At 43.5% G+C, this 19,144-nt stretch overlaps 1 protein-coding gene across 1 annotated transcript in view; it reads right to left on the bottom strand.

The window, feature by feature from the left end:
* Positions 1–19,144, bottom strand: part of BSDC1 (BSD domain containing 1) — a 67,593-nt gene that overhangs the window by 15,918 nt on the left and 32,531 nt on the right. The window contains exons 5-8 of the mRNA XM_040424574.1: positions 15,504–15,558; positions 14,626–14,741; positions 13,704–13,772; positions 12,091–12,172 (exon numbers count right to left, since the gene is read on the bottom strand). Of these exons, the coding sequence (XP_040280508.1) occupies positions 12,091–12,172; positions 13,704–13,772; positions 14,626–14,741; positions 15,504–15,558 (322 nt within the window). The remainder of the gene's footprint in view (positions 1–12,090; positions 12,173–13,703; positions 13,773–14,625; positions 14,742–15,503; positions 15,559–19,144) is intronic.

Here is a 19,144-nt window from a genome sequence, read left to right on the forward strand (position 1 = left end):
ATCCATCCCGGCCGCCACACGGACGTTGCCCGTGCAAATTGCGGTCTCCAATGCACGGAATTGATGCACAACGTGTGCAAGAGGCCTTAATCTCATGCTCTTATTAGACAAGATAAAACATTAAAGTTGAGGCCTGGATTAAATTTACCCTTGCCAGTTATGGGAATGGGCTAATTTAGCTAAAATGATTCTGATGTCACAACTGGTTGTATGTACTGTACAATGCTCCGGTCTGGATTCCTTACCATTTGTTTAAACAGATTGGTGTAATCTTTAGACCTCATATTTGGAACAAGGGGACCCCGTAAATTAAACTGTGTAAGATACAACTTGCCACTTGCCCGCATCTGTGGGCATGCTTCTTAGCTGCAACAGCCACGGGGTGGTAGTTACAAAGAACACGACTCCAAGGAAACGACCGTTCAATTTTTAGTACCAGAACATCAGATAACTGGTGACAGCACATAAAGTTACTATCTCCTGGTTTACCTACTTTACTTCTACTGGCAGACTAGGAACTGTTACGGATTGAAGGATGCACTAAATATATGCCTTTACATGAAATGTTTAAATTTGAGGGGGTTTAGAGCTGGGATCATAACTGTATGATAATGGACTGCTTAAATCTTTTCAGCAGCTTTCAAGAGTGTGATTTACAATGCAGTGTTCTACCAATAGTTGCAGATACAGCATGCGGCATAGAGCCAAAACCATACTGCTCCCATCTCCTCTACTGCGCTTTTTGATCATATAGTGAAGGCCACTACTCTAGTATGCTCTCTGTATAGGTCTATATTACACTGCTCAAAAAAATAAAGGGAACATAAAAATAACATCCTAGATGTGAGTTAATTAAATATTCTTCTGAAATACTTTGTTCTTTACATAGTTGAATGTGCTGACAACAAAATCACACAAAAATAAAAAAATGGAAATCAAATTTTTAAACCCATGGAGGTCTGGATTTGGAGTCACCCTCAAAATTAAAGTGGAAAAACACACTACAGGCTGATACAACTTTGATGTAATGTCCTTAAAACAAGTCAAAATGAGGCTCAGTAGTGTGTGTGGCCTCCACGTGCCTGTATGACCTCCCTACAACGCCTGTGCATGCTCCTGATGAGGTGGCGGACGGTCTCCTGAGGGATCTCCTCCCAGACCTGGACTAAAGCATCTGCCAACTCCTGGACAGTCTGTGGTGCAACGTGACGTTGGTGGACAGAGCGAGACATGATGTCCCAGATGTGCTCAATTGGATTCATGTCTGGGGAACGGGCGGGCCAGTCCATAGCATCACTGCCTTCGTCTTGCAGGAACTGCTGACACACTCCAGCCACATGAGGTCTAGCATTGTCTTGCATTAGGAGGAACCCAGGGCCAACCGCACCAGCATATGGTCTCACAAGGGGTCTGAGGATCTCATCTCGGTACCTAATGGCAGTCAGGCTACCTCTGGCGAGCACATGGAGGGCTGTGCGGCCCTCCAAAGAAATGCCACCCCACACCATTACTGACCCAATGCCAAACCGGTCATGCTGGAGGATATTGTAGGCAGCCGAACGTTCTCCACGGCGTCTCCAGACTCTGTCACATGTGCTCAGTGTGAACCTGCTTTCATCTGTGAAGAGCACAGGGCGCCAGTGGCAAATTTGCCAATCTTGGTGTTCTCTGGCAAATGCCAAACGTCCTGCACGGTCTTGGGCTGTAAGCACAACCCCCACCTGTGGACATCAGGCCCTCATATCACCCTCATGGAGTCTGTTTCTGACCGTTTGAGCAGACACATGCACATTTGTGGTCTGCTGGAGGTCATTTTGCAGGGCTCTGGCAGTGCTCCTCCTGTTCCTCCTTGCACAAAAGCGGAGGTAGCGGTCCTGCTGCTGGGTTGTTGCCCTCCTACGGCCTCCTCCACGTCTCCTGGTGTACTGGCCTTCCTCCTGGTAGCGCCTCCATGCTCTGGACACTACGCTGACAGACACAGCAAACCTTCTTGCCACAGCTCGCATTGATGTGCCATCCTGGATAAGCTGCACTACCTGAGCCACTTGTGTGGGTTGTAGACTCCGTCTCATGCTACCACTAGAGTGAAAGCACCGCCAGCATTCAAAAGTGACCAAAACATCAGCCAGGAAGCATAGGAACTGAGAAGTGGTCTGTGGTTATCACCTGCAGAACCACTCCTTTATTGGGGGGTGTCTTGCTAATTGCCTATAATTTCCACCTGTTGTCTATGCCATTTGCACAACAGCATGTGAAATTGATTGTCACTCAGTGTTGCTTCCTAAGTGGACAGTTTGATTTCACAGAAGTGTGATTGACTTGGAGTTACATTGTGTTGTTTAACCTCTTAAGGACATAGGGCGTACAGGTACGCCCTTGTGCCCTGGTACTTAAGGACACAGGGCGTACATGTACGCCCTGTGTATTTTCGATCACTGCCGTGCGGCTGGCAGTGATCGGAGCCCGGTGCCTGCTCAAATCATTGAGCAGGCACCTAGGCTAAATGCGCGGGGGGGTCCCGTGACCCCCCCATGTCGGCGATCGCGGCAAACCGCAGGTCAATTCAGACCTGCGGTTTGCTGCGATTTCTGAAGTTTCTGGTCCCCGCGATCCCCCGCCCGCCTCCCCTTGTATAATCGTTAGTGTCTAGTGGGGATACCAGGGTGCCAGCACATTGCTGGCATCCTGGTATAAACGGCTGACATCTGCGATGCGATGTCAGCCGTTTAACCCTTTCCATACAGCGGTCCGTACGGACCGCTGTATGGAAAAGGTTAACAGCGCAGGGAGCTCCCTCCCTCTCCCATCGGGGGGCTGCTGTGCCTTTGCAGCCCCCCGATGGAGAGGGAGAGAGCCCCCAGAGAGCCCCCCGAGAGATCCCCTCCTTACCCTTCCCCGTCTGCGAAGTTCTGAGCAGACGGGGAAGGCTCCCATGGCAACAGGACGCCTCTCAGGCGTCCTGCTGTCCATGGTGCTGAACAGATCTGTGCTGAAAGGCATAGATCTGTTCAGTGTAAGTAAAATACAGTACAGAACAATATATATTGTACTGTACTGTATTATACAGACATCAGACCCACTGGATCTTCAAGAACCAAGTGGGTCTGGGTCAAAAAAAAGTGAATAAAAGTGAAAAAAAAGTAAAAATCAAAAAACACATTTATCACTGATAAAAAATGAAAAAAATAAAATTCCCTACACATGTTTGGTATCGCCGCGTCCGTAACGACCTGATCTATAAAACGGTCATGTTACTTTACCCGAACGGTGAACACCATAAAAATAAAAAATAAAAAACTATGATGAAATTGAAATTTTGCCCACCTTACTTCCCAAAAAAGGTAATAAAAGTGATCAAAAAAGTCGCATGTACGCCAAAATTGTAACAATCAAACCGTCATCTCATCCCGCAAAAATCATACCCTACCCAAGATAATCGCCCAAAAACTGAAAAAACTATGGCTCTTAGACTATGGAAACACTAAAACATGATTTTTTTTGTTTCAAAAATGAAATCATTGTGTAAAACTTACATAAATAAAAAAAAAGTATACATATTAGGTATCGCCGCGTCCGTATCGCCCGGCTCTATAAAAATATCACATGATCTAACCCCTCAGATGACCACCGTAAAAAAATAAAAATAAAAACGGTTTAAAAAAGCCATTTTTTGTCATCTTACGTCACAAAAAGTGTAATAGCAAGCAATCAAAAAGTCATATGCACCCCAAAATAGATGCCAATCAAACCGTCATCTCATCCCGCGAAAAATGAGACCCTACTTAAGATAATCGCCCAAAAACTGAAAAAACTATGGCTCTTAGACTATGGAGACACAAACATTTTTTTGGTTTTAAAAATGAAATCATTGTGTAAAACTTACATAAATAAAAAAAATTGTATACATATTAGGTATCTCCGCGTCCGTGACAACCTGCTCTATAAAATTACCACATGATCTAACCTGTCAGATGAATGTTGTAAATAACAAAAAAAAAAACGGTGCCAAAAAAGCTATTTCTTGTTACCTTGCCGCACAAAAAGTGTAATATAGAGCAACCAAAAATCATATGTACCCGAAACTAGTACCAACAAAACTGCCACCCTATCCCGTAGTTTCTAAAATGTGCTCACTTTTTTGGAGTTTCTACTCTAGGGGTGCATCAGGGGGGCTTCAAATGGGACATGGTGTCAAAAAAACCAGTCCAGCAAAATATGCCTTCCAAAAACCATATGGTGTTCCTTTCCTTCTGCGCCCTGCCGTGTGCCCGTACAGCAGTTTACGACCACATATGGGGTGTTTCTGTAAACTACAGAATTAGGGCCATAAATAATGAGTTTTGTTTGGCTGTTAACCCTTGCTTTGTAACTGGAAAAAAAATATTAAAATGGAAAATCTGCCAAAAAAGTGAAATTTTGAAATTGTATCTCTATTTTCCATTAAATCTTGTGCAACACCTAAAGGGTTAACAAAGTTTGTAAAATCAGTTTTGAATACCTTGAGGGGTGTAGTTTCTTAGATGGGGTCACTTTTATGGAGTTTATAATCTAGGGGTGCATCAGGGGGGCTTCAAATGGGACATGGTGCCAAAAAAACAGTCCAGCAAGATCAGCCCTCCAAAAACCAAACGGCGCACCTTTCACTCTACGCCCCGCTGTGTGCCCGTACAGTAGTTTACGGCCACATATGGGGTGTTTCTGTAAACAGCAGAGTCAGGGCAATAAAGATACAGTCTTGTTTGGCTGTTAACCCTTGCTTTGTTAGTGGAAAAAATGGGTTAAAATGGAAAATTAGGCAAAAAAAATGAAATTCTCAAATTTCATCGCCATTTGCCAATAACTCTTGTGCAACACCTAAAGGGTTAACGACGTATGTAAAATCAGTTTTGAATACCTTGAGGGGTGTAGTTTCTTAGATGGGGTCACTTTTAGGGAGTTTCTCCTCTAGGGGTGCATCAGGGGGCTTCAAATGGGACATGGTGTAAATAAACCAGTCCATAAAAATCAGCCTTCCAAAAACCAAACGGCGCACCTTTCACTCTACGCCCCGCTGTGTGGCCGTACAGTAGTTTACGGCCACATATTGGGTGTTTCTGTAAACGGCAGAGTCAGGGCAATAAAGATACAGTCTTGTTTGGCTGTTAACCCTTGGTTTGTTAGTGGAAAAAATGGGTTAAAATGAAAAATTAGACAAAAAAATGAAATTCTCAAATTTCCTCCCTATTTGCCAATAACTCTTGTGCAACACCTAAAGGGTTAACAACGTATGCAAAATCAGTTTTGAATACCTTGAGGGGTGTAGTTTCTTAGATGGGGTCATTTTTGGGTGGTTTCTATAATGTAAGCCTCGCAAAGTCACTTGAGACCTGAACTGGTCCCTAGAAATTGAGTTTTTGTAAATTTCGGAAAAATTTCAAGATTTGCTTCTAAACTTCTAAGCCTTATAACATCCCCAAAAAATAAAATATCATTCCCAAAACAATTCAAACATGAAGTAGACATATGGGGAATGTAAAGTCATCACAATTTTTGGGGGTATTACTATGTATTACAGAAGTAGAGAAACTGAAACTTTGAAATTTGCTAATTTTTTTCAAATTTTTGTTAAATTAGGTATTTTTTGGTGCAAAAAAATTTTTTTTTTGACTCCATTTTACCAGTGTCATGAAGTACAATATGTGACGAAAAAACAATCTCAGAACGGCCTGGATAAGTCAAACCGTTTTAAAGTTATCAGCACTTAAAGGAACTCTGGTCAGATTTTCAAAAAATGGCCTGGTCCTAAGGTGTAAAAAGGCTGTGTCCTTAAGGGGTTAAGTGTTCCCTTTATTTTTTTGAGCAGTGTAGTTAGGTGTTTAACCGCCTAACGCACGGATGCGTCCTGGAGGCGGTCGATTCATTTCTCCTGGACGCATCCGTGCGTCATCTCGCGAGACGGCAAAAGTTAGAGGAGTATTTCGTCAGCAACCTGCCAGCCAATGATCGTCGCTGGCAGGTTGCTGATTTAAAAAAAAAAATAAAAAAATCGAATCACAAGCCATCTAACATCTTATATTTATAAATATAAGGTGTTAAATGGCTTCTCTGCTCCTCTGCTTGTCCATTTGGTAGGTTGGTTCCAGCAGAGGAGCAGACATTACAGTGAGTACCCACCAACACCACACTTAGCCCCAGATCACCCCCCATCACCCCAATTAACCCCTTGATCGCCCCCTGTCAATCACCTAGTGAAAGGGAAAAAAGTGATCAGTGTAAACGGTCACATTTTTTTTTCACTGGTATTGACTGATAGGTTTTAGGATAGTTTAGGCCCCTTGGTTAGGTAGTTAGCGTCGGTTAGCGCCCAGCCCACCGCACCGCAGTCACTGATTCGCTGATTAGCGTATCGCTAATCAGCTTTTGTACTTTTATAGTATCTGTAAGTGATCAAAACTGATCACAGTCAGATCTATAATAGTATTAGTGTCACCTTAGCTCGCCCTCCACCCAAAACGCAGTGTTTGCCCGATCAGGCCTGATCGGTCGCCCACACGTGCATTCACCCACGCCCGCCCCGCCGCAGTGACAAAAAAATAAAAATTTTTTTGATCACTGCACAATCACTTTACAAGCGCTGCGGCGATAAAAAAAATCAGTTTTGATATTTTTTTATCAATCGCAGCGGCCTCCGGTACTTTGCTATCCTCCCATTTGTAAGACAGGCTTGCTTTTTTTTCTTCGGTAGTCTCAGGGAATACCCCTAAATTTAGTAGTCCAAATTTCAAACAGGTTGTATTCTTCTGAAGAGGCCTACAGGCTTCTGACCCAGTCGGATGAGGAATGGGAACCCTCATCTGATGAATCTAGCGGGTCAGAATATGAACCTATAGAAAGCAGTGGCAGTCTGACCCAAAGTTCGGACGAGGAGGTTGAGGTCCCCGATAGCACCAGGCGTACCTGGCCCCGTGTCGCTAGACCACAGGTTGCGCAGGATCCGTTTCAAGGGCAGCAGAGTGGGGCTGGCGCTGTCGGATTACGTGGTGAGGCATGAACCAGCAGCGCAGCCCATCCTGGACCTAGTACCAGCACTGCCGTACAACATGGTGAAGTGGCGAGCACCAGAAGGGCAGTTGAAGCTGGTACGGTGGCACGTGCAATAGTTACCCCGTCGCAGCCACCGCACAGACAGGCCCGTAGAGCCCCTAGAGTCCCTGAGGTGCAGGCAAACCCTGATTGGCAGTCCCCAACTTCAGCCGCACCTGTAGTTTCCCCTTTCACCGCCCAGTCTGGAGTTCGGGTTGAGACAGCTCAGATCGGTTCGGCACTGGGATTTTTTGAGCTGTTCTTGACTGCGGAGCTCTTGGACTTAGTCGTGGCAGAAACAAATCGGTATGCCACTCAATTTATAGCCGCCAACCCGGGAAGCTTTTATGCCCAGCCTTTCCGGTGGAAACCAGTTCAAGTTTCCGAAATTAAAATTTTTCTGGGCCTTCTCCTCAACATGGGTCTAACCAAAAAGCATGAATTGCGGTCATATTGGTCCACGAACCCAATTCATCACATGCCTATGTTCTCTGCTGCTATGTCCAGGACACGATTTAAGACCATCCTGCGTTTCCTGCACTTTAGCGACAACAGCACCTCCCGTCCCAGAGGCCACCCAGCTTTTGACCGGCTCCACAAAATTCGGCCCCTCATAGACCACTTCAACAACAAATTAGCAGATTTGTATACCCCTGAGCAAAACATCTGCGTAGACGAGTCCCTTATACATTTTACCGGGCGCCTTGGCTTCAAATAATACATCCCAAGCAAGCGCGCCCGGTATGGGGTCAAATTGTATAAGCTCTGTGAAAGGGCCACAGGCTATACCCACAAATTTCAGATCTATGAGGGAAAAGATCAGACCCTGGAGCCGGTCGGTTGCCCTGACTACCTGGGGAGCAGTGGGAAGACAGTCTGGGACTTGGTGTCACCCTTATTTGGCAAGGGGTACCATCTTTATGTGGACAATTTTTACACAAGTGTGGCCCTCTTCCCCCAACGGCTCGTTACCACCCATCTTGCAAGGGGGGAGAGGGCTGCCTTGTGTAACGAAGAACTGCTCGCGGTGAAATGGAGAGACAAGCGTGACGTTTACATGCTCTCCTCCATTCATGCAGACACGACAATACAAATTGAACGGGCAACCAGTGTCATTGAAAAGCCCCTCTCAGTCCACGACTATAACCTTCACATGGGAGGGGTGGACTTCAATGACCAGATGTTGGCTCCCTTTTTAGTTTCCCGACGCTGGTATAAGAAGGTGTCTGTATATTTGATTCAATTGGCTGCATATAATAGTTTTGTTCTCTACAGTAAGGCTGGGAGAACAGGATCCTTCCTCAAATTTCAGGAAGAGATCATCGAGAACCTCCTGTATCCAGGAGGTTCCGTGGCCCCATCCACCAGTGTAGTGAGCCGTCTACACGAGCGACATTTCCCCGTTGTCGTTGCTGGTACCTCAACCCAACCGTCACCCCGAAAAAGATGTCGTGTCTGTAGCAGGAGTGGAATAAGGCGTGACACCCGCTATTTCTGTCCTGACTGCCCTGACCACCCTGCCCTATGCTTAGGGGAGTGTTTCCGGAAGTACCACACACAGGTACACCTAGCATAGGGATTGCATCTCACAGGACAGGCACACAGGGCTATTAGGGCCCTTACACTCACAGCTGCTGCAAACCTCTCCTTTCACCTGGGATAAAGTGCATAATGTACTTCGCCACATCTTTGGGCGATTTGCGCTTTGCACATTGTCCCATGGGGAAGGAGAGGTTTGTCCTATAAAAAGGTAAATAAATAAAAAATAATTACCGGTAAGCAAAAAAGTTAACGTTCAGTTCAAAAAGTTAAATAAAGTTTATATGTTGCGTTCAAATTTTATTATAAAGTTAATAAATTTATTGCGTTGCGGCCTGGTTTTTTCTTTTTTGTTTAGTTTTTTTTACCTTCCAGGTGGACCAACCGATCGACTAGCTGCAGCACTGATGTGCATTCTGACAGAAGCATTGCGCTGCTGTCAGATTACACAAAAGTCGGTGTATGCGGCGCTGCAAGACGAGATTTCTCCTCTGCAGTAAAAGATACGTTTGCCGAGGCATATGAGCTGAGGAGGCGGCGGTGTTCATATACTTTGGCACTTTGTATATAAAAAAAAATATAAAAAATCCCGGCAATGATTTATTCATTCACATCGATTGATGTGAATGGAGAAATCTGGTTTGCCAGGGCATACGGGCTAAGTGGGTATGGATGTTGGGCGGAGCTCCTATGTCCTGGCAGACGCCTTTCCCCTCCTTTTTTTTTTGGCAGAGATTTTTTCATCCACATTGATCGATGCGAATGAAGAAATCTGTGCCGTTCATTTTTTCTTTCAGCCCAGAGGCTGAATGTAAAAAAAAAAATCTCATTACCCGTATGCTCAATATAAGGAGAATAGCAGAAACTCCTAATGCTGGCCATACATGTAATGATTGCGGAGACCCTCAAATGCCAGGGCAGTACAAACACCCCACAAATGACCCCATTTTGGAAAGAAGACACCCCAAGGTATTCGCTGAGGGGCATATTGAGTCCATGAAAGATTGACATTTTTGTCCCAAGTTAGCGGATAGGGAGACTTTGTGAGAAAAAACAAAATAAAATCAATTTCTGCTAACTTGTGGCAAAAAAAAAAAAAAAATTCTATGAACTCGCCATACCCCTCATTGAATACCTTGGGGTGTCTTCTTTCCAAAATGGGGTCACATGTGGGGTATTTATACTGCCCTGGCATTTTAGGGGCCCTAAAGCGTGAGAAGAAGTCTGGGATCCAAATGTCTAAAAATGCCCTCCTAAAAGGAATTTGGGCCCCTTTGCGCATCTAGGCTGCAAAAAAGTGTCACACATCTGGTATCGCCGTACTCAGGAGAAGTTGGGGAATGTGTTTTGGGGTATCATTTTACATATACCCATGCTGGGGGAGATAAATATCTCGGTCAAATGCCAACTTTGTATAAAAAAAAAAATGGAAAAAGTTGTCTTTTGCCGAGATATTTATCTCACCCAGCATGGGTATATGTAAAATGACACCCCAAAACACATTCCCCAACTTCTCCTGAGTACGGCGATACCACATGTGTGACACTTTTTTGCAGCCTAGGTGGGCAAAGGGGCCCACATTCCAAAGAGCACCTTTAGGATTTCACAGGTCATTTTTTACACATTTTGATTTCCAACTACTTACCACACATTAGGGCCCCTAGAATGCCAGGGCAGTATAACTACCCCACAAGTGACCCCATTTTGGAAAGAAGACACCCCAAGGTATTTTGTGATAGGCATAGTGAGTTCATGGAAGTTTTTATTTTTTGTCACAAGTTAGTGGAATATGAGACTTTGTATGAAAAAAAAAAAAAAAATCATCATTTTCCGCTAACTTGTGACAAAAAATAAAAAGTTCTATGAACTCACTATGCCCATCAGCGAATACCTTAGGGTGTCTACTTTCCGAAATGGGGTCATTTGTGGGGTGTTTGTACTGTCTGGCCATTGTAGAACCTCAGGAAACATGACAGGTGCTCAGAAAGTCAGAGCTGCTTCAAAAAGCGGAAATTCACATTTTTGTACCATAGTTTGTAAACGCTATAACTTTTACCCAAACCATTTTTTTTTTTTTTACCCAAACATTTTTTTTTTATCAAAGACATGTAGAACAATAAATTTAGAGAAAAATTTATATATGGATATCGTTTTTAAAAAAAAAAAATTTACAACTGAAAGTGAAAAATGACATTTTTTTGAAAAAATTTAGTTACATTTCGATTAATAACAAAAAAAAGTAAAAATGTCAGCAGCAATGAAATACCACCAAATGAAAGCTCTATTAGTGAGAAGAAAAGGAGGTAAATTCATTTGGGTGGTAAGTTGCATGACCGAGCAATAAACGGTGAAAGTAGTGTAGGTCAGAAGTGTAAAAAGTGGCCTGGTCATTAAGGGTGTTTAAGCTAGGGGGGCTGAAGTGGTTAAAATTAGAGGGTCTCAAAGAAAAGTAGGGCACTGAACAGTGGAAAATATATTGCCAGCTACACCTACCTCTTCCCTGTGCACTGTGCAGCATCGCTCAAGCTTTTCTTGCTACACAGGGTGTATGACCCCACAACTTATCTAAAATGAGAAGCAGAAGCAATGCACAATACCCTCATTGCGCAGAACCAGATCTTAGGCATATGCTATGGTCCTGTCCGGTCCTAAACGCATTATGGCCTGGGGTATTTGATTTGTTGGATGGGTTATATGACATCCAGATTCCTAGACTTCCTTTGGTTGGGTTTATAGTATATGTACATGAACTGCAGACAACTGACTGGATAAGGGTGGGTTCACATGACGTTTTTTGTCTCCGTGTGACGTATATGTTACAAAAAAAAAAAAAAAAAAAATACAAAAACGCAGCACACCACGTTCATGTATACTGAACAGTCCAGTATACATTTTTTTTTCTTTTTTGCAATGGAACTCTAGTGGAGGCCACTCCGTTTAACATATACGTTTTTTGTATACGTTAAAAGGATGGGAAAAACATGATGTGAACCCACCCTTAGATTCGCCATTGCTAAAATATTATACATAACTCATACGTTAATAGCTAAGTATTGGATTAAACAGACCCGACCCAGCTAGTCATAGGTGAAATGACTAAGATTCAAATTCTATGATTCCACTGTAATGAGGAGTATATATTTAAAAAAAAACTGTGTGAACCCTGGTTGGTGTCTCCTGCTGTCTTGAGATTTAGTTTATTTAATAGCCTTATGCTATTAACTAGATCTGTTTGCTGGGGGAAGGGTTAGGGTAATCTTTGGAGTTATGCATTATAAAATAGATTATGCACATATTTCGGCTTTGACTCAAAATATAGATATTAGCTTATCTATAGAGTAGATAAGCTAATAGACCGTGATTTCAGTAAATGGATGAAAAAGAAGTATGAAACCATCTGGACTGTATAGATGTATAGAGAAGCAAAGCATAAAACTATTACTAGAAATACATATGCATATTTCTTTTGTAGACAAGAAATGTGCTCACCCTCTTCCTCCTCCCATCCTGGATCTTCAAAATGTACACTTTGTTCTGCTCTCTGCTTCAGAGCATCTCTCCGAGCTTCTTCCTGAGAACATAAACTCCACATAATATCTTCTAAAAATCCACATATATGCTGCATTTAGCTAGTCCCCACCCTGCTGTAAACACCGTAATAAGCCCCACCACAGTCCGATGGAAAGGTGGCTTCACACCCAGAATCACTGAAAAACGTAACTGCAGGTTTTGAGATGGTGTTTTAGAGAGGACCCACCAGCTCTCCTGACTGTCTGTATAGTATATACTTGCTTTAACCATGTGATAATTCTGGAGCATATATTCTTAGAACTATGTTCTGCCACTCATTTATTATTCCTTCTAGAAGTTCTTGAATAAATTGCCAGCAGTTTGCAATGAAGGCCCCTCTTGGTGTTATGATTTGGGGGTCAGACACTATACAATCTGTGGTTTCAGTAGCAGACTGTGAAAGGACACATCCCCAAACTGCTGGCAATTTATTCATAACTTCTAGCAGGAATAATAAAGGTATAAGACAACAGAGTCATAAGAACAGATGTTCCAGAAGAGTTATTACATGGGAAATGCAATTCGTTACTAAAATAGACTTGTAGATCTAAAAACAATGAGAAGAATAAAGAACTAGTAAGTACTTACTGGACAGATTCCATGCCACAGCTCTGGCTCTTCCGGCCAGGCTTTTATTTGGCGTTCCGTTCGACAACATATGAATGCAGCGGCCAATCGCTGGCCCCAGCAGTGAACACAAGGCCAATGATTGGCTTCAGTGGTCACCTGTTGATGATGTCACATTGCAGTGGGTGTGTATTTACAAGTTCTTTATTGCAAGCGGATCCCAAGGGTTGTGAAGTTTCTTCTTGAAACTTGACAACCTCTTTAGTATTTCTAATTCATTTTGAAAACACTTCTGGCTTTAGATCATAAAACTGCAGCATTTAATAAAAAACGATGTTCTGTGTGAAACCAAGCTTAAAGGTTTTGCTATCTCAGACAATGGGGGCATATCGCTAGGATATTCCCCACCCGCACCTACAATGAGAACGGAACGGGGAAATGAACGGAGGGCGCACTACGCATGCGCAGCCGCCCTCCATTCATGTCTATAGGGCCGCCAAAAATAGCCGAGCACTGGCTTGGCTATTGCCTTTTGCCCCATAGAAATTAATGGGAGCATGGGCCGCGCATGCACGGTGCGCTCCCATTCACTTCTATGGGAGCAGCGCTTGGTGGTGGACGGACCCTGGGAAATCCAGGGTCCTCCAGCCACACCGCTCCCCGCTTCGTTCTCATTGTAGTTGCGGGTCCAAGTGATGATCTTGAGGATAGGTCATCCGATAAAAGCGAAAAAAGAGCAGCACAGTCAAGATGATAAAATGGACACTGGACGTAATGGTAATGGGTAATGCTAACTTATTGACCTGCATGCATGATACAATATTTTGGCCACACAAAAACACTAAATTCCCACCATATTATAAACAAAAACTAAGTAATCACATTAATGTTAAAAAAAAATGTAAAAAAAATAAAAAAAAAATACCATGATCAATCAGAGCATTAAAAAAATATTTCATACATACCTGTTCCAACTGATGCACTTTGTAGAAATACCTTTGCCAGAATTCTGAGTGTGAAACAGCTGCGGGTACCTATAAAATAAATTCATCGACTGAGAGTTATGAAAAAATAGGTAGTTTTCAGCACAAATGCACTGCCTTCCCAAATTACCTCAAAATGTTGTGGTCACGCTAAAAGTCTATCAGCAGAAAAGTCTGTATGCAACTACAATCTTTACAAAAGCCATGTTAAAAGTTCACGCATAAACTAGATAAGGAAAACACCCTATAGCTCCTGTATCCATGTACTTGAAACTAGTGCTACCCACAGACTAGCAGAGTGACAACTGCAGAACACAGGAATACACAGGGCTACTAAATAACTGCAAGCATATGTAAATGTGGTATAACCCCTATGAAAAAAGGAATAGGGTCATATGAATCACATATAGACACAATCCTTAAAGGGGTTATCCAAGTTCTCAAACAGCCCCCCCATGTGCCGGGCTCCTCACAGGTAAGATACTTACCCTGCTCTTTCTCCCTGTACACAGATGAAAACATCTGGTGTCGGGAACAGCCAACGGCAGGAGGGAACGGGGACGAGCCTCCCTAGCGTCACACGCGATGCTAGGAGGCTCATCCCCATCCCCGCCTGTTTCGACCCCCCAACACCGGCGGGACTAGGAGAGGCGTCAGGAGCAGGGTAAGTATATTACCTGTTAAGGGCTCGGCACATGGGGGGGCTGTTTGAGAACTTGGATAACCCCTTTAATGGGATTGCCAGTAATTTTTAAATTAAGCCTTCCATGCACCATGCTGTGCACAAATTGAAGAGAGTAGCTCTGTTTCCATAGATAGATGGATAATTCTATGTTTAAACATAAGAAAGTATATGCCCTGTATATAAACGACAGCAGTATAGAAGAAATGTATAGAGAAATACCATTTTCGTGTAGAGTGCTCGAATGGAGGGGCTGGAAACCAGCAGTTCTGAGATTTCTGCTTTCCTTTCCTGCGAGTCCCAGGAGGTCAACCATTCATCCAATAGTTCCAGGGGACCTGTCATTCATGAGAGATGTTAAAGTAGTTTATTGGTTAAAAGGAATGGACAGAAATATTATCACCACAGTTATTACTTGGTCATTATAAATAAAATAAAAGTATACCTTTTTTTTTTACTGGACTGTGCAGGATACAAGAACGTTATGTGCTGCGTTTTTGTATCCTTTTTTTTCTTCTAACGTATACATCAAACAGGGGCATAAAATGTGATGTGAACCCACTCTAATATGGATTTGTGTGGTAAGAAGTCATGCTTTAGGGCAGTGTGTTCCTCTTTAAATACGATGATGGCCGTAAGTGTGGAACCAGAATTAAAGGGGTTGTGCAGGGATTTTATATTGATGACCTATCAATATTTGACCGGGATCCGAAACCTGGCGCCCCTGCTGTTCAGTTGTTTGAGGAGGCAGAGCTCAATGCGAGCGCAGCTTGCTCTTGATTACACTGCACGTCGTCTTGCTAGCGAGTGAAGCTACAAGTACTTACTCCGTTCACTTGAGTGGAGCGAGTACTTGAAATGACATCACATCACCGCTACAGGGGAAATGACGAGTAATGTAATGAAGAAGCAGCAGCACGCGCATGAAGCGCCACCTCCTCTTCAAAGGACTGATCAGGGGGGTGCCTAGTGTCAGACCCCCGCAGATCAGATATTGATGACCCATCCGGAGGACAGGTCATCAATATAAAACCACTGCAGAATCCCTTTAAATCTATCCCCCCCAGCTACATTTTGCTGTTGTATGAAAAATTATATACCATCAGGTTCATTGCAGTATGTTGCTGGATCAGATTGCAGACTGTACAGGCGCGCCTGTAAGACAAAAAAAAAAAAAAATCTGTAAATTGCAAATCCTTACAAAATAAAAATGGTCCAGTTTAAAGGGCTTATCCCATGAAAAGTTTTATGTCTAGTCAAATAAATATATCATCACCTAGCATTTCAGCTCACTTGATAGCGCATCCACTTTTGTGTCTGTTCAGTGGTGGATATGTGTACCATTTATGTGCTCGGTCACCTCATCTTTTGCAGTGCTGTCAGTAAACAGGTTGTATAATAATCATCATTTTTCGGTTTGTCAGGTAGAGAACCCTATTGCGTATGTTCAGCATCTGCTATACAGGTGGGGTCTGCCAGAATGGCACTTCTTTTTGGTTCAAAAAGGAGGATCCTGAGTGGGTCCTCTGTATGATAGCTATGTGCCCTAACAGGGTTTATGATCAGGGGTTCCCTAAAGGGGGTTATCCCACAAAAATTATTTAACACTCATCCACAATATAGGTAATAAAGAATAGAAGCATCAGCCCCATTGAAGTGAGTGGTGTGGCAGACAGAAATGCACACTGCTGCTCCATTCAGAGAGGGGGCCCGGGGACCGCTCATTCTCAAGATTTTCAAGGACCCCCACAATCTGTTATCACCTATCCTGGGGTATATGCTTTTCATTGGATAACCCCTTTAATGTGAAGATCCCTTTAACAGAAAAAAGATAATGTACCGTATTTTTCGCTTTATAAGACGCACCCCAGATTTTAGAGGAGGAAAATAGGAAAAAATATATTTCATCAGACCTTATATTAGCTCCTCAGATCAGACCCCCATAAATATCAGGACATCATATCAGATCCCCATATCAGCCCTCAATGTCAGACCTCAGATCAGCCCTCAAATCAGCCCTTTATTTCTGACCCCCATCAGACCTCAAATCAGCCCTTTATTTCTGACACCCATCAGACCTCAAATCAGCCCGTTATTTCTGACCCCCATCAGACCTCATATCAGCCCGTTATTTCTGACCCCCATCAGACCTCAAATCAGCCCTTTATTTCTGTCGCCCATCAGACCTCAAATCAGCCCGTTATTTCTGACCCCCATCAGACCTCAAATCAGCCCGTTATTTCTGACCCCCATCAGACCTCAAATCAGCCCGTTATTTCTGACCCCCATCAGACCTCAAATCAGACCGTTATTTCTGACCCCCATCAGACCTTAAATCAGCCCGTTATTTCTGACCCCCATCAGACCTTAAATCAGCCCGTTATTTCTGACCCCCATCAGACCTCAGATCAGAATAAAAATTAAAAAAAACTCCTCTTACCTCTCCTGCGCCGCGGCTCCTCTTTATCTCCGGCAGAAGTCGCGCTCCCCTGTCTTTCCAGCCCACGCTGCACTGTCACCTGACAGAGTGCAGCGTCAGGTCATAGTGCGCGCACTACGTTCTGATGCTGTACGGGGTCAGGACAGTGCAGCGCTGGCCTCATCAAAGAAGACCAGGGGGTGAGTACCGGAAGCGATTGCAGCGCTTCTTCCCCGCTCCCGGCACCTAATGCATACTAGTAAGCGCTTCCATAATGGAAGCGCTCACTAGTATTCGCTTTATAAGATGCACGGCCATTTCCCCCCCACTTTGGGTGGGAAAGGAAGGGGGGGGGGGGGGTAGGGGTGCGTCTTATAAAGCGAAAAATTATAATTACTCTTACCAGTCCATGATAGCACCAGCAGAGAGGATCCTCCGCCCAGGACAGGAAACCCACAGATATTTAAGAAGGAGGGACCTCTCCATTCCTTAGTGGTCTTCAGAGACAAAGAGAGCATTCCCGATAATTATCCTTCTAAATCCATTGCGTTTAATTCATTTAATTTTATAAAAAAAAATTTTGGGCTGCGCACCCTGTGCACCATAACCAAGACCCATCACCAACACCAAAACCAAGGGAGGGAATATAAGGGTGCTGTCATGGACTCTGGAAAATCAAATTACCGGTAAGACAGCACCAGGAGAGATCTCAGACAGAGAGCTAGGGTGGGATAACAGCCTTCAAGACTTTACGCCCAAAGGAAAGGTCAGAGACAGAAGAAAGGTCCAGTCTATAGTGCCTAGACAAGGTTAGAGCAAAAACCAGGTAGCCACTTTGCAAATGTCGAGAATAGACGCTGTTGTGCTTCTTCATACGTATATAACATTTATATCTAAATATAATTATAGTGGATTTAATTTTTATATATATATATATATATATATATATATATATATATATATATACACACACACACACACAGTACAGACCAAAAGTTTGGACACACCTTCTCATTCAAAGAGTTTTCTTTATTTTCATGACTATGAAAATTGTAGATTCACACTGAAGGCATCAAAACTATGAATGAACACATGTGGAATTATATACATAACAAACAAGTGTGAAACAACTGAAAATATGTCATATTCTAGGTTCTTCAAAGTAGCCACCTTTTGCTTTGATTACTGCTTTGCACACTCTTGGCATTCTCTTGATGAGCTTCAAGAGGTAGTCCCCTGAAATGGTTTTCACTTCACAGGTGTGCCCTGTCAGGTTTAATAAGTGGGATTTCTTGCCTTATAAATGGGGTTGGGACCATCAGTTGCGTTGCGGAGAAGTCAGGTGGATACACAGCTGAGAGTCCTACTGAATAGACTGTTAGAATTTGTATTATGGCAAGAAAAAAGCAGATAAGTAAAGAAAAACGAGTGGCCATCATTACTTTAAGAAATGAAGGTCAGTCAGTCAGCCGAAAAATTGGGAAAACTTTGAAAGTAAGGGCTATTTGACCATGAAGGAGAGTGATGGGGTGCTGCGCCAAATGACCTGGCCTCCACCGGACCTGAACCCAATCGAGATGGTTTGGGGTGAGCTGGACCGCAGAGTGAAGGCAAAAGGGCCAACAAGTGCTAAGCATCTCTGGGAACTCCTTCAAGACTGTTGGAAGACCATTTCAGGGGACTACCTCTTGAAGCTCATCAAAAGAATGCCAAGCGTGTGCAAAGCAGTAATCAAAGCAAAAGGTGGCTACTTTGAAGAACCTAGAATATGACATATTTTCAGTTGTTTCACACTTGTTTGTTATGTATATAATTCCACATGTGTTAAAGGGTTTCTGTCACCCCATTAAACCGTTTTTTTATTTTTTTTCTTTACTAATAATCCCTATAGTGCGATCTCATGATACATAAGCAAATTAATCATTTTGGTTCAGTAGAATTTGCTAAAAATCGATTTTTAAAATATGCTAATTATCTTGCTACCAGCAAGTAGGGCGGCTACTTGCTGGTAGCAGCCGCATCCTCCGATGGTAATGACGCCCCCTCGGCATGCTGATTGACAGGGCCAGGGAAGGGAATCGTTCTCTGCTGGCGCTGTTAGAATTTGAAATCTCGCGCCTGCGCCGTACCTGTCTTCAATCGGCGCAGGCGCACTGAGAGGCGGCCGCTCGCTCGACCGCTCCATCCTCAATACGCCTGCGTCGATGACGTCATCAAGTACACCCGGAAGAGAAGACGCCGGCATCGCTGGAAGGAGGCGGAGAGTCTGGTGACGTCGCTGGATGCTCGAATCAGGTAAGTATGTACATAATAAGCATGCTG

The sequence above is a fragment of the Bufo bufo genome, chromosome 3 (genome assembly GCF_905171765.1).
Source record: "Bufo bufo chromosome 3, aBufBuf1.1, whole genome shotgun sequence".
Lineage (NCBI taxonomy): Eukaryota > Metazoa > Chordata > Amphibia > Anura > Bufonidae > Bufo > Bufo bufo.